Source organism: Neomonachus schauinslandi, chromosome 14 (genome assembly GCF_002201575.2).
Source record: "Neomonachus schauinslandi chromosome 14, ASM220157v2, whole genome shotgun sequence".
NCBI classification, from domain to species: Eukaryota; Metazoa; Chordata; class Mammalia; order Carnivora; family Phocidae; genus Neomonachus; species Neomonachus schauinslandi.
Genome location: NC_058416.1, coordinates 74,036,927 through 74,051,739, shown reverse-complemented (window position 1 = coordinate 74,051,739; position 14,813 = coordinate 74,036,927). Strand labels below are relative to the sequence as shown.

Sequence of the window (14,813 nt, the reverse complement as noted above, 5' to 3'; positions counted from 1 at the left end):
GTGTTATTTCACTGTGGTTTTACTTTGCACTTCCCTGATAGCTAATAATGTTAGTATTGTTTCATGTGATTATTGGTCATTTCCATATTTTCTTGAGAGAAATGTCTATTCAGATCCTTTGCCCATTTTTTAAAAGCTGGGTTGTCTTTTGACTTGCACGTGTTCTCTACATATATAGATGCAAGTTGCTTATGAGATAGGTGATTTGCAAATGTTTTCTCTCATTCTGTCTATTGTTTTTCACTTCTGACTTTGAAGAATGAACATTTTTAATTTGATGACGTCCAATTTATATTTTTTCATCCCTTCTCTGTTGGTGTCTTACAAGATTTTGCCTCACCCAAAGTCGAGATTTACTCCTATAATTTCTTCTAAGAATTTTATACTTTTAACTCTTACACCTTTAGGTCTATTTCTAGTTAATTTTGGAGTTAAATTGGAGTTAATTTTGTATATTGTGTCAGGAAGGCCCAGGTGGATATCCAGTGGTCCCAGCAACATTTGCTGAAAAGAGTATTCCCTCCCTAATTAAACTGTCTTGACACTCTTGTTGAAAATCAACTGACTATAAACATGAGGGTTAACTCTGCGATTCTCAATTCTATTCCATCAATTTTTATGTCTGTCCTCATGCCACTGTCTTGATTACTAGAACTTTATAGTAAGTTTTGAAATTGGGAAGCAGGAGTCCTCAACTTTACTCTTATGATGTTGGCTAAGCAACTTTAAGTCCACACTCTTCTCAACTTAAAATATCTGGTCTAAAGGGAGAGTAACAATAGAAAACTTCTTTCAAGGGGAAATTTGCTCATGGATTATAATTAAGCCCTGATTTTTAAAAAAATAGACACAAAGGGAAAGAAATTTGGAAGGAACATATTCTGTTACTGCAAGAGAGGGTTCAGAGCAGATGACTGGATCAGCATTAGGAATTCAAGAACAGTGAAGTCTACAACCAAACTGTATCCCTCTCTCGTGCTATAGAACCAGATGAGAAAAGCACGGACTGGTTCTGGCCATTGCTGTGCTAGGTCTGCTTCTGAACTTTAACACAGAGTGATTTGAAGTCTATGGGAACACCTCTTATTGGGGGGTGGGGGGTGGGGATAAGATATCAAAGTGATGGGATAGATTTTTTTTTTTTTTTTAAAGCAGACTTACATTGTAGAAACAATTGATCCAACTAATTGTTTAGAAACTTGCTCCCGAAGATCTTGCTTTGCGGGGAAGCCATCACGAAGAGCCGATATTAAATCATAAGCCGTTTGCATTCGAACCAGTTTATGGTTCACATCAGCACAGAGGGTAATGCTGGTTTCATACTCAAGAATAGAAGTAACATATCCAGGCCAGATTACCAGGCTGCAAATAGAACACATTAGAAGTGAGTATCAAACTCCAAGCTCTGAACAAAGACGTGCCACAGGGCTGGCAGTCAGGGTCTAAAATTGGTGCTTAGAAGTAAGAATGCTCTTTTGAACACCCTTTCCAATAGATACTTACCTGATGTGCTAGTTTTATTATCTTTGTTAAACCTTTTTTATTACCACCCACAGGATCACACACATTTATACACATACATATATATATCTGTATGTATACCTGTGAGAATCTATAGGATGTAGGTGTATAAATTATAAACATTATGTGAAACTTTCTACTTTATACCAACTTATGATCGCTGAACTCAGTGGCCTCACGCTTGTTATAATAGTTGCGACCAACTTGCTCCAGTTCCATCATCTTCAAAATTCTAGAAATTGGAAAAATAGATTTTGTTGAAAGTACCATAAATATTGTTAAGCATTTAGTAACACACATGAAGATACATTAGGGGGAAAAATTATATGCCAGCGACTTTGTCTTACAAATAATTAACAGGAAGTGCCTGGTATAAGTAATTACATTGTGAGGTAGATATTAAGGTTCATTTAACCTCTGTTTTCCCCTACTTTCCATAACATACAACAAACTGTCATGGAAAGGCCATTAGAATGTCCTCCATTCCTAGAAATGAACCAAAACAGCTTTTGCAGAGTATGTGCCTCCAATTTTACTTCTGAGTATCTGTCCATCGCTGTGAACGTAGAAAACAAGTGAATTTGCTCCAGGGAGAAATATGCATAGATGTGCATAGGTGATGTCTGTTCCTCCTTCTAGACAGGAACCAGGCATGGGATGTGGAGGTAGGCAGGGAGAACAACACTGGGGAGAAGCCACAGAACTTAAACATGTCTAGGTGAGGTTCAAGTGCCATTTCATCTCCAAGATCCCTTGCTTTCCCAGAACGAGGAGGTGTGAAGAACACAAAATTCTAGGAGCAAACGTCTATGTTCAGTACCACTGACACACCAACACACAACTAAATCTCAAGGAAATGAAATCTTACGAACACACCTTCTAAAGAGAATGTTGTAATAGCGTAAACAGTCTGGCGAGGTGGGCATGAGTTCACTCGTGAATTCAATGGTCACCTTCACAACCTGTTTTTTCAACAGGCTGACCAGTTCCATTTTCTGAGATAAAGAAAAACAAACAAAAAGGTCTAGTAGTCCTTCCAAGGATAGTAAGCTCATTATTGGACCACAAATCAACAGGTCACTTGGGTATCCAACACATGAGCACGGCAGGAGCCATCTTGCCCCCAGAGACACATGCAGGGAGAAGATAGGATTTATGAGACCAAAGTAAAGAGTCAGAATTAAACATTTACAGTTACTTTTTTTTTTTTTTTTTACTTAAACAAGCTCCTGTAAATTACTCATTTGGTAAATATAGAAGTTTACTGAAGAAAATATTAAGTTCTTCTAAAATTTTTTTTTGCTGAAGTTTTAGAGAGCAAGAGATAAAGACTAAATTATTCAGTACTTCAGCATTTGAGCCATATTTGCCATTGAAAAGGTAAAAAAAAAAATTACATGTATATATTGCTCTCAAATTCATTGTAAGCACTGAAATGAGGCATGAAGGAACATCAGTGATAACGACACATGGCATATGGGTTTTGTTACAAGGCCTATGGGCAAAAGATCTTCCAGGCGGTCTCCTCAAACCATCGTACAAAAATGGTATATTTGCTCTACTACAGTGAAAATATGAGAGAAAGAACAAACGTCAAGAAAGTATCCAGGGTGCCTGGATGGCTCAGTTGGTTAAGTGTCCACCTTTGGCTCAGGACATGATCTCAGGGTCCTGGGATCTAGCCCCACAGCAGGCTCACTGCTCAGCGGGGAGTCTGCTTCTCCCTCTCCCTCTGCTCCACACGCCTGCTCACTCACTCTCTCTCTCTCTCACCCCCCCCTCAAATAAGTAAAATCTTTAAAAAAAAGAAAATGTCCAATAACAGTACTTAACTGGTGATAGTAGTTTGTGAGGTAATAATAAAGAGCTTCCATCAAATATATGACACTTTCCAATTAATGCTTTATGCTGCAAAAGCAGTTCTGTACGAACTTTTCCATCCTCAATGTCCGGCATGTAGTCAATGTTGTACTTATATGTGACCTGCTGGGGGCGAGATGTCACTCGGAAATGGTTTGTGAATAGCTTTACGGGTCTACCCTGCATGCCTGCAAAAATGGAGTCACATGTTAATAATGAAACAAGCTGACCAACCACACCCAAAACAACATGGATATCCCGATACTGAGAGCCAAAGTTAGGCCAAACCAGGACATTAACTACCAAACATAAACATTTATATACACCTGGTGTCCAGACTGCATACCATCCATTTAGATGGGTCCTACGTAAGCATACATTGAGAGTTAAAATAGAAGATTAAAATGTTTAACAATAACGAGATCAAAAGCAAAATCTCTAACACAAGGCTTCGGGGGGGGGGAAGGGTGAGTGAGGAGCCATAATGTAATAATGTAAACACTGTAATAATGTTTAGTTTAAAAAAAAAAAAATCTCAGTGGGTCCAAAGAGCTGGGTCATTCTGTTTTAGTGGCTCTAAAAGGAAAAGAGAAAAATGAAGAGTCCATCTGGACTCTAAAATAGGTCTTTGTTTCTGCAAAAGTGGGTGCTACCACAACAACCAGAACAGATAGGAGGGTACCTCCCCTCACAGCGATAGGATGAAGCCTCAGACCCACTCTTAAACACGAACCAGATCGAGGAGGGGAAAAGATGGCGGAGGAGTAGGAGACCCTATTCCAACTGGTCCCCGGAATTGAGCTGGATATCTACCAGACCACTCTGAACACCCAGGAAATCAGCCTGAGATGTAAGAAGATCCGGATCTCTACACAGAGAATATCTACGCAGACGATTGGTTGAGGTACAAAGCAGGGAGCCATGATTCCGTGGGCAGATATCAGAGGATAAACACAGCAGGGGATCCTACATCACCGGTGAGCGACAGCCTCCTGCGCTGGGGATGGGGCACAGACTCGCAGATCGGTAGCAGCGGGGCAAGGACTTTAGGGCAGCCCCCGGGATGGAAACCCGGTGCAGCAGGGTCACACAGGCGAACTGGGAGCGGCTGGCAGTTTTAGAAGCATAAAGGGCAGGGATGTGCCCTGACCTGGAGGCAGGACTGGGAGCACTGCTGAGGGGCGCACAACCCAAGACGCTGCAGTTTATAGCAGCACAGACAGAAATGGAGATAGTGTGGTCTGGAGAGCTCACTGAAGAACAGACTGAGATCTCTCTGCTCTGAGGCAGACGGTTGGAAATGGTCTCTTCTGCTCTGACTCTCGGAAGAGACGTGGAAAGCCGTCAAGGAAAGCTGCCAGAGAACAAAAGCCCCCAAAAAACGGTTCCCACTAAGCCCATCACCCGCCATGGGGGGGGGGCAGGGCAACTCTGCCCAAACAGGGTTGCCTGAGTAACAGCACGGCAGGCCCCTCCCCCAGAAGACAGTCTGGGAGAACAAGAGGCTGACAACCTTAAATCCCTGTAAAACAGGTGCATCTTCCTTGGGTGTGGTCAATAATTTGGACTCTATACATTCCCTCAACCACCCATCAACAGAATGACTAGGAAGAGGAACCCCCCAAAATAGGAAAGACTCAGATTATGATTTATGCCGCAGATTTACAAATGGATGCAGATATAACCAAGATGTTGGAGATGGAATTCAGGCTAGCAATTGTGAAGACAATGGCTAGAATGGAGAAATCAATTAATGGCAACACAGAGTCTCTAAGGGCAGAAATGAAAGCTGAACTGGCAGAACTTAAAAATGCTATCAATGAGATCCAATCTAATCTAGATAATCTAACAGCTAGGGTAAGTGAGGCAGAAGAATGAATTAGTGACCTGGAAGATAATTTAACAGATAAAAAGGGAAAAGAAGAGGCAAGGGAAAAACAACTCAGAATCCATGAAAACAGAATCAGAGAAATAAGTGACACCATGAAGCGTTCCAATGTCAGAATAATTGGAATCCTGGAGGGAGTGGAGAGAGAGAGAGGACTAGAAGATATATTTGAGCAAATTGTAGCTGAGAACTTCCCTAATCTGGGGAATGAAACAAACATTCGTGTCCAAGAGGCAGAGAGGACCCGTCCCAAGATCAAGGAAAACAGGCCAACACCCTGGCATGTAATAGTAAAACTCGCAAATGTTAGAACCAAGGAAACCACCTTAAGGGCAGTTAGGGGGAAGAGATTCCTTACGTACAGAGGGAGGAACATCAGAATAACGTCAGACCTATCCACAGAGACCTGGCAAGCCAGAAAGGCCTGGCCAGACATATTCAGGGTACCAAATGAGAAGAACATGCAGCCAAGAATACTTTATCTGGCAAGGCTCTCATTTAGAATGGATGGAGAGATGCAGAGCTTCCAAGACTGGCAGAAACTGAAAGAATATGTGACCACTAAGCCGACCTTGCAAGAAATATTAAGGGGGGGTTTTCTATAAAAGGAAAAAGACCCCAAGAGTGATATACAACAGAAATTTACAGGGACAATCTATAAAAACAAGGTCTTCACAGGCAATATGACAATTAATTCATATCTTTCAATAATCACTCTCAACGTGAAGGGCCTAAACACTCCCATAAAACGGCACAGGGTTGCAGACTGGATAAAAAGACAGGACCCATCCATATGCTGTCTACAAGAGACTCATTTTGAACCTAAAGATACATCCAGACTGAAAGTGAAGGGATGGAGATCCATCTTCCATGCCAACGGACCTCAAAAGCTGGGGTAGCAATTCTTATATCAGACAAATTAGATTTTAAACTAGAGACTGTAGTTAGAGACACAGAAGAACACTATATCATTTTTTTTTTAAAGATTTTATTTATTTATTTGACAGACAGGCCTGGAGATTAAGCAGGGGGAATGGCAGAGGGCGAGGGAGAAGCAGGCTCCCCGTTGAGCAGGGAGCCTGATGCAGAGCTTGATCCCAGGACCCTGGGATCATGACCTAAGCTGAAGGTAGATGCTTAAACAACTGAGCCAGTCAGGCGCCCTGACACTATATCATTCTTAAAGGGTCTATCCAACAAGAAGATCTAACAATTGTAAATACCTATGCCCCCAACAAAGGAGCAGCCATCTACATAAGCCAACTGTTAACCAAAATAAAGAGTCATATTGATAACAATACATTAATTGTAGGAGACCTCAATACTCCACTCTCAGCAACAGACAGATCATGTAAGCAGAAAATCAACAAAGAAACAAGAGCTTTGAATGACACACTGGACCAGATGGACCTCATAGATATATACACAACATTCCACCCTAAAACAGAATACTCATTCTTTGAACACACGTGGAGCTTTCTCCAGAATAGACCATGTACTGGGTCACAAATCAGGTCTCAACCGATACCAAAAGATTGAGATTATTCCCTGCATATTCTCAGATCACAATGCTTTAAAACTGGAACTCAATCACAAGAAAAAAATTGGCAGAAATTCAAACACTTGGAAGCTAAAGACCACTCTGCTCAAGAATGTTTGAGTCAACCAGGAAATCAAAGAAGAACTTAAACAATTCATGGAAACCAATGAGAATGAAAACACATCGGTCCAAAACCTATGGGATACTGCAAAGGCGGTCCTAAGGGGGGAAATACATAGCCATCCAAGCCTCACTCAAATAAAATAGAAAAAGCCCCAATTCACCAACTAACTCTACACCTTAAAGAACTAGAGAAAAAGCAACAAACGATGCCTAAGCCGTGCATTAGAAGAGAAATAATTAAGATTAGAGCAGAGATCAATGAATTAGAAACCAGAAACACAGTAGATTAGATCAACGAAACTAGAAGCTGGTTCTTTGAAAGAATTAATAAGATCGATAAACCACTGGCCAGACTTATCCAAAAGAAAAGAGAAAGGACCCAAATTAATAAAATTATTAATGAAAGGGGAGAGATCATGACTAACACCAAAGAAATAGAAACCATTATTAGAAATTATCATCAACAACTATATGCCAATAAACTGAGCAATCTGGATGAAATGGAGGCCTTCCTGGAAACCTATAAGCTGCTAAGACTGAAACGGGAAGAAATTGACAACCTGAATAGGCCAATAACCAGTAACAAGATTGAAGCAGTGATCAAAAACCTCCCAAAAAACAAGAGTCCAGGGCCTCATGGATTCCCTGGGGAATTCTACCAAACATTCAAAGAAGAAATAATACCTATTCTACTGAAGCTGTTTCAAAAAAATAGAAACAGAAGGAAAACTTCCAAACTCATTCTATGAGGCTAGCATTACCTTAATCCCCAAACCAGGCAAAGACCCCATCACAAAGGAGAATTTCAGACCAACATCCCTGATGAATATGGATTCCAAAATCCTCAACAAAATCCTAGCTAATAGGATCCGACAACACATTAAAAGGATCATCAACCATGACCAAGTGGGATTTATCCCTGGGATGCAAGGGTGGTTCATCATTTGCAAATCAGTGTGGTAGAACACATTAATAAAGAGGAGAGAGAAGAACCATATTGTCTTCTCAATTGATGCAGAAAAAGCATTTGACAAAATACAGCATCCCTTCCTAATTAAAACTCTTCAAAGTATAGGGATAGAGGGAATCCTCTATTCCTCAAGTTCATAAAATCCATCTATGAAAAACCCACAGCAAATATCATCCTCAATGGGGAAAAGCTGAGAGCCTTTCCCTTCAGATCAGGAACACGTCAAGGATGCCCACTCTCACCACTATTATTCAACATAGTACTAGAAGTCCTAGCAACAGCAATCAGACAACAAAAAGAAATAAAATGTATTCAAATTGCCAAAGAAGTCAAACTCTCTTTTCGCAGATGACATGATACTTTATGTGGAAAACCCAAAAGACTCCACCCCCAAATTACTAGAACTCAAACAGCAATTCTGTAATGTGGCTGGATACAAAAATCAATGTAATGCACAGAAATCAGTTGCTTTCTTATACACTAACAACGCAACTGTAGAAAGAGAAATTAGAGAAATGATTCCACTTACAAGAGCACCAAAAACCATAAGCTACCTCAGAATAAACCTAACCAAAGAAGTAAAGGCTCTATACTCTAGGAACTATAGAACACTCATGAAAGAAATTGAAGAAGACACAAAAAGATGGGAAAATATTCCATGCTCATGGGTCGGAAGAATAGACATTATTAAAATGTCTATGCTACCCAGAGCAATCTATACCTTCAATGCCATCCTGATCAAAATTCCAATGACATTTTTCAAAGTGCTAGAACTAACAGTCCTAAAATTTGTATGGAATCAGAAAAGACCCCGAATTGCCAAGGAAATGTTGAAAAAGAAAAACAAAGCTGGAGGCATCACATTGCCCAATTTTAAGCTCTATTACAAAGCAGTGATCACCAAGACAGCATGGTACTGGCACAAAAACAGACATATAGACCAATGGAACAGAATAGAGAGCCCAAATATGGACCCTCAACTCTATGGTCAAATAATCTTCGACAAAGCAGGAAAAAATATGCAATGGAAAAAAGACAGTCTCTTCAATAAATGGTGCTGGGAAAATTGAACAGCCACATGCAGAAGAATGAAACTCAATCATTCTCTAACACCATACACAAAGATAAACTCAAAATGGATGAAAGACCTCAATGTGAGACAGGCATCCATCAAAATCCTAGAGAACATAGGCAGTAACCTCGTTGACATTGGCCACAGCAACTTCTTTCAGGATACATCTCCAAAAGCTAGTGAAACAAAAGCAAAAATGAACTTTTGGGACTTCATCAAGATAAAAAGCTTCTGCACAGCAAAGGAAATAGTCAACAAAACAAAGAGGCAACCCACAGAATGGGAGAAGATATTTGCAAATGACACTACAGATAAAGGGCTGGTATCCAAGATCTATAAAGAGCTTCTCAGGGGCACCTGGGTGGCTCAGTCATTAGGCGTCTGCCTTCGGCTCAGGGTCCTGGGATCGAGCCCCACATCGGGCTCCCCGCTCCACGGGGAGGCCTGCTTCTCCCTCTCCCACTCCCCCTGCTTGTGTTCCCTCTCTCGCTGTGTCTCTCTCTGTCAAATAAATAAATGGAATCTTTAAAAAAAAAAAAAACAACGAACTTCTCAAACTCAACACCCAAAAAACAATCAAGTCAAAAAATGGGCAGAAGACATGAAAAGACACTGCTCTGAAGAAGACATACAAATGGCTAACAGATACATGAAAAAATGTTCATCATTAGCCATCAGGGTAATTCAAATCAAAACCGCATTGAGATACCACCTTACACCAGTTAGAATGGCAAAAATGGACAGGGAAAGAAACAACAAATGTTGGAGAGGTTGTGGAGAAAGGGCAACCCTCTTACACTGCTGGTGGGAATGCAAATTCGTACAGCCACTTTGGAAAACAGTGTGGAGATGCCTCAAAAAATTAAAAATAGAGCTACCCTATGACCCAGCAGTTGCACTCCTGGGTATTTACCCCAAAGACACAGATCTAGTGAAAAGAAGGGCCATATGCACCCCAATGTTCATAGCAGCAATGTCCGCAATAGCCAAACTGTGGAAAGAGCTGACATGCCCTTCAGCAGATGAATGGATAAAGAAGATGTGGTCCATATCTACAATGGAATATTACTCAGCCATCAGAAAGGATGAATACCCACCATTTGCATCTACATGGATGGAACTGGAGGGGATTATGCTAAGTGAAATATGTCAAGCAGAGAAAGTCAATTATCATATGGTTTCACTTATTTGTGGAATATAAGGAATAGCATGGAGGACATTAGGAGAAGGAAGGGAAAAATAAAGGGGGGAATCAGAGGGAGAGATGAACCATGAGAGACTATGGACCTGAGAAACAAACAGGGTTTTAGAGGGGAGGGGGGAGGGGGGGATTGGTTAGCCCAGTGATGGGTATTAAGGAGGGCACGTACTGCATGGAACACTGGGTGTTATACGAAAACAATGGATCGTGGATCACCACATCAAAAACCAATGATGTATTGTATGGTGACTAACATAACATAATAAAAAAAATCAAATTAAATTAAAAAAACCCAAACCAGCACATCAGCACACGTTTAACGAGAACAATTCCCTAACACCGGGTCGTTCATGGCCAGCATACCTGCCGTGGACTCTCTCACATGGTCCAAGTACTGTCGGGTATCCACCACATGGTCTCGAAAAATGCCCCCAAAACGGTTTCTCTCCTTCACCGACGTTGCCTGCAGTGTAGCCACCAGGTGAGCTTCCTCTACATGGAAACAAATGTGAAAGCCATGAGTTTTATCGGATAAAAAAGGCGGAAGAGTAAAACAGAAAGGACAACATTAAATCCCAGCTATTAAGGAAAACTAAGTCAAGGTCACTGGAGGTACGAAAGAGGATTGTCAAAGGATCCAAACAACAGTATTTCAGTCACGGGTCACCAGGAAGGGGGACTGTGACCCAGAAGCCTCTCCCAACAAGACCCCACTCCCCATCAGTGGCTGGCCGAGCCCCCACATTCATCGGTGCTCTGGCATTTGCCCTCATCAGGCACTTGTCCAGGGTGCAAGCTTCAAAGCAGAAACCTTGTCCCTTCTCTACTGGCTTTATCGGCCAATCACCTGGCACCCCACTGCCCTCTCGTAGGCATCAGAAAATGCTGACTGACTGAACAGGCTGTTAAAAAAAAAAAAAAAAAATCTATGAAATGCTCTTGATACAAAACAACTGATCTATTCTTTTTATTAACAGCAACTGAGAAAAGCTCTATTTTTATCACATTGTAATATGCATACAGGTTTAAATATTTGAGAGGTCGATATTTGGAGGACAATGCAAAGCAGTCTTTCAAATACTGTGAAAAAAATCTATATTATCCATAAACCCTATACCCCTGAAAATGGCTAATACAGTCAATGCTCTGGGTGGCAAAAACTGGTTCTCTTCAAAATGTTACTTCTGGAAGCTATCATTCCTACTTTATGAAGATCTTAGAAGATACCAAAGTCTGAATTTCTAGGATAGAAAAACTAATTTTATGTAAATTTTTAAAATGCTTTTTTTTTTTTTTTTAAAGATTTTATTTATTTATTTGAAAGAGAGAATGAGAGAGAGAGAGCACATGAGAGGGGGGAGGGTCAGAGGGAGAAGCAGACTCCCCGCCGAGCAGGGAGCCCGACGCGGGACTCAATCCCGGGACTCCAGGATCATGACCTGAGCCGAAGGCAGTTGCTTAACCAACTGAGCCACCCAGGCACCCTGTAAATTTTTAAAATGCTTTTTATCACATTCAACTAATTCCAGACACAGCCAGCAATCAAACTTACCACATTCAAATTTCAGTGAAAGAAAACAGTTGGCATCATTCATTAGTACTTGCTACACATAATGTACTTTACGTGAAGCATTAATCATAACTCTTCAGACAGGATATAGATGATAAAAATAGGTATTTTACTATTGTGTATTCACATTTATAAATTCATTTCATGGAGTCTGGATTTTCTATCAGTTTATTATAAAAATATCTACAACATAAGACACCAAAAGCAGAGACAACAGAAGCAAAAATGGACAAGTGGGAATTCAAACTAAAAAGTTTCTGTACAACAAATGAATTAGTCAACAGAATGAAAGCACTTACGGAATGGGAGAAGATATTTGCAAACCATATTATCTCATAAGGGGTTAATTTACAAAATACATAAAGGAACTCCTGCAACTCAAGAGTGAAAAAAACCTAATATCCCATTTTTTTTTTAATTGAGAAAGGATAACACCCAGTTCTCCATGCAATACATGCCGTCCTTAATACCCATCACCAGACTAACCCATCCCCGCACCCCCTCCCCTCTAAAACCCTTAGTTTGTTTCTCAGAGTCCATAGTCTCTCATGGTTTGTCTCCCCCTCCCACTATACAAAAACAATGAATCATGGAACACTACATCAAAACTTAATGATGGGGCGCCTGGGTGGCTCAGTCGTTAAGCGTCTGCCTTCGGCTCAGGTCATGATCCCAGGGTCCTGGTATCGAGCCCTGCATCAGGCTCTCTGCTCCATGGGAAGCCTGCTTCACCCTCTCCCACTCCCCCTGCTTGTGTTCCCTCTCTCGCTGTGTCTCTCTCTGTCAAATAAATAAAATCTTTAAAAAACAAACAAAAAAACCCTTAATGATGTATTGTATGGTGACTAACATAACATAATGAAATTAAATTGAAAAATATATAAAATTAATTGCGAAAGGATCTGAGTGGACATTTCTCCAAAGACCTAAATGGCCAACAGGTTTATGAAACGATGCTCAAAGTCATCAGGAAATCATCAGGAAATTGCAAATCAAAACCACAATGAGTTATCACTTCCCATCTGTAAGTATGGTTGTTATATATATATGAAAAGAAAAAAATCCAAAAACAAGGCAAAAAGACAGCAAGTGCTGATGAAGATGTGGAGAAATTTAAACCTTTGAGAATGCAAAAAGGGCACAGCTGCTATGGAAAACAGTATGGAGATTCCTCAAAACACTTAAAAGTAGAACCACCAGGGGCTCCTGGGTGGCTCAGTTGGTTAAGCGACTGCCTTCGGCTCAGGTCATGATCCTGGAGTCCCGGGATCGAGTCCCGCATCGGGCTCCCTGCTCAGCGGAGAGTCTGCTTCTCCCTCTAACCCTCCCCCCTCTCATGTACTCTCTCTCTCTCTCATTCTCTCTCTCTCAAATAAAATCTTAAAAAAAAAAAAAAAAAAAAATAGAACCACCGCATAATCCAGCAATCCCACTTCCGGGGGATTCTTTCAGAAGAATTGAAATCAGAATCTCGAAGAGGTATTAGCACTCCCATGTTCACTGCAGCAGTATTAAAAATAGCCAAGCCCTGTAAACAACCTAAATGCCCACCAATGAATGAATGAGTCAAGTTAATGTGGTATATCCACACAATAGAATATCATTCAGCCTTAAAAAAAAAAAAAAAAAAAGAGGGAAATCCTGCAATATGCAAAACAGGACCTTGAGGACATCATGCTAAGTGAAATAAGCCAATCCTAGAAGGACAAATACTGCATAATTCTGCTGATAGGAGACATCTAAAATAGTCAAACTCCTAGAAGCAGAGAGTAGAATGGTAGTGCTCAGGGGTGGGCTGAAGGAGCGATGAGGAGTTGCTAATCAACAGGTGTAAAGTCTCCATTATGCAAGATAAGTTCTAGAGATCTGCTATTCAACATTGTGCCTATAGTTAACAGTACTGTATCGTACACTTAGAACTATGTTAAAGGATAGATCTCATGTTCTCTATTCTCACCATAATTGATAAAAATTTAAAACTTAATGGGGCACCTGGGTGGCTCAGTCCATTGAGTGTTTGATTCTTGATTTTGGCTCAGGTCAGGATCTCCTCGTTGTGAGATCGAGCCCCACATCAGTCTCCATGCTCAGCGTGGAGCCTGCTTAAGATTCTCTCTCTCCTTCTCCCCCTCCACTCATTTATGCTCTTAAAAATTATATAAATAGGAGCAAATCAGAGAATCAGATCTGAGGTCTAAATGTATTAGCCAAATCCTTGGCTAATATAGGAGACTTTGTGCTCCCCTGTAAAATGATAGCCTTCCACCTATGAGGATAATACAATGCAGGGGAATGCTGAGGTGCTCAAGGAGCTGCTCAACCTCCCAGTGCAGTGATTTACAAACCCAATCATGTTCCTAGAATTCCTAGTTAACTTGGAGTTACTATATACAAACACACTGTCTAAATCTGAAAAGCAATTATATCAAACAATTGTCTAGACTGACTGTCATCAACCTCCATTTCTTTTCCATAAGCCTTAAAATACAGGGGGACTAAAATGCTGACCGAGTAGTTTGTTGCAGAAAAGAAAAATAGTTGCGGGCTGTATACTCTTCCCATCCTGCCGAACCCTATGGGAATCCTGAGGTTCTCTGCCTGAGTGTTATCACTGTGGTGCACCCTCACGGATTAAACCTCCCCTGCCCCTCACCATATCCCTCTCTTTTTATACCTGGAGGCTGAGGTGCTCTTCTTGGTCTTCTTCGTTGTGCAGGCTGAACCACTTGGCTTTTCCCTTGCAGTGGCTGGGAGCTAGGTGGAATTTGGCCTGTTTGCTGGGTCTGCATGTTTTGGGGAATAGTCACAAAGAGTGGTGTTAACAGTATTTATTCATCACCCAAAAATTACTTGCCTGCCATGTGCTAGGCACTATCAGGGCATGAAGCATATTCCCTTGTAAAGGCTCACATGCCAGTAATAGAAAAAAAATGACTTATTTAGCTTTCACATGTTAATTGCCAGGGAAATGAAGAAAAATAGAAGTATAGAAAATTGGGTGTAATTGGGAAGGTGGGGTGTGAAGGGGGCTGGTTAAGTTAATGGAGGATGAAGCAGAGCCTCAGCAA

The 14,813-nt window shown here is 40.9% G+C and overlaps 1 protein-coding gene across 1 annotated transcript in view; it reads right to left on the bottom strand.

Annotated features, from left to right (window-relative positions):
• The window catches only part of PIWIL3 (piwi like RNA-mediated gene silencing 3), a 28,856-nt gene extending 14,322 nt beyond the window's left edge, over window positions 1–14,534 (bottom strand). The window contains exons 1-6 of the mRNA XM_021703471.1: window positions 14,420–14,534; window positions 10,539–10,667; window positions 3,355–3,569; window positions 2,398–2,516; window positions 1,673–1,753; window positions 1,162–1,362 (exon numbers count right to left, since the gene is read on the bottom strand). Of these exons, the coding sequence (XP_021559146.1) occupies window positions 1,162–1,362; window positions 1,673–1,753; window positions 2,398–2,516; window positions 3,355–3,569; window positions 10,539–10,667; window positions 14,420–14,534 (860 nt within the window). The remainder of the gene's footprint in view (window positions 1–1,161; window positions 1,363–1,672; window positions 1,754–2,397; window positions 2,517–3,354; window positions 3,570–10,538; window positions 10,668–14,419) is intronic.
• Between the last annotated feature and the right edge of the window lie 279 nt (window positions 14,535–14,813).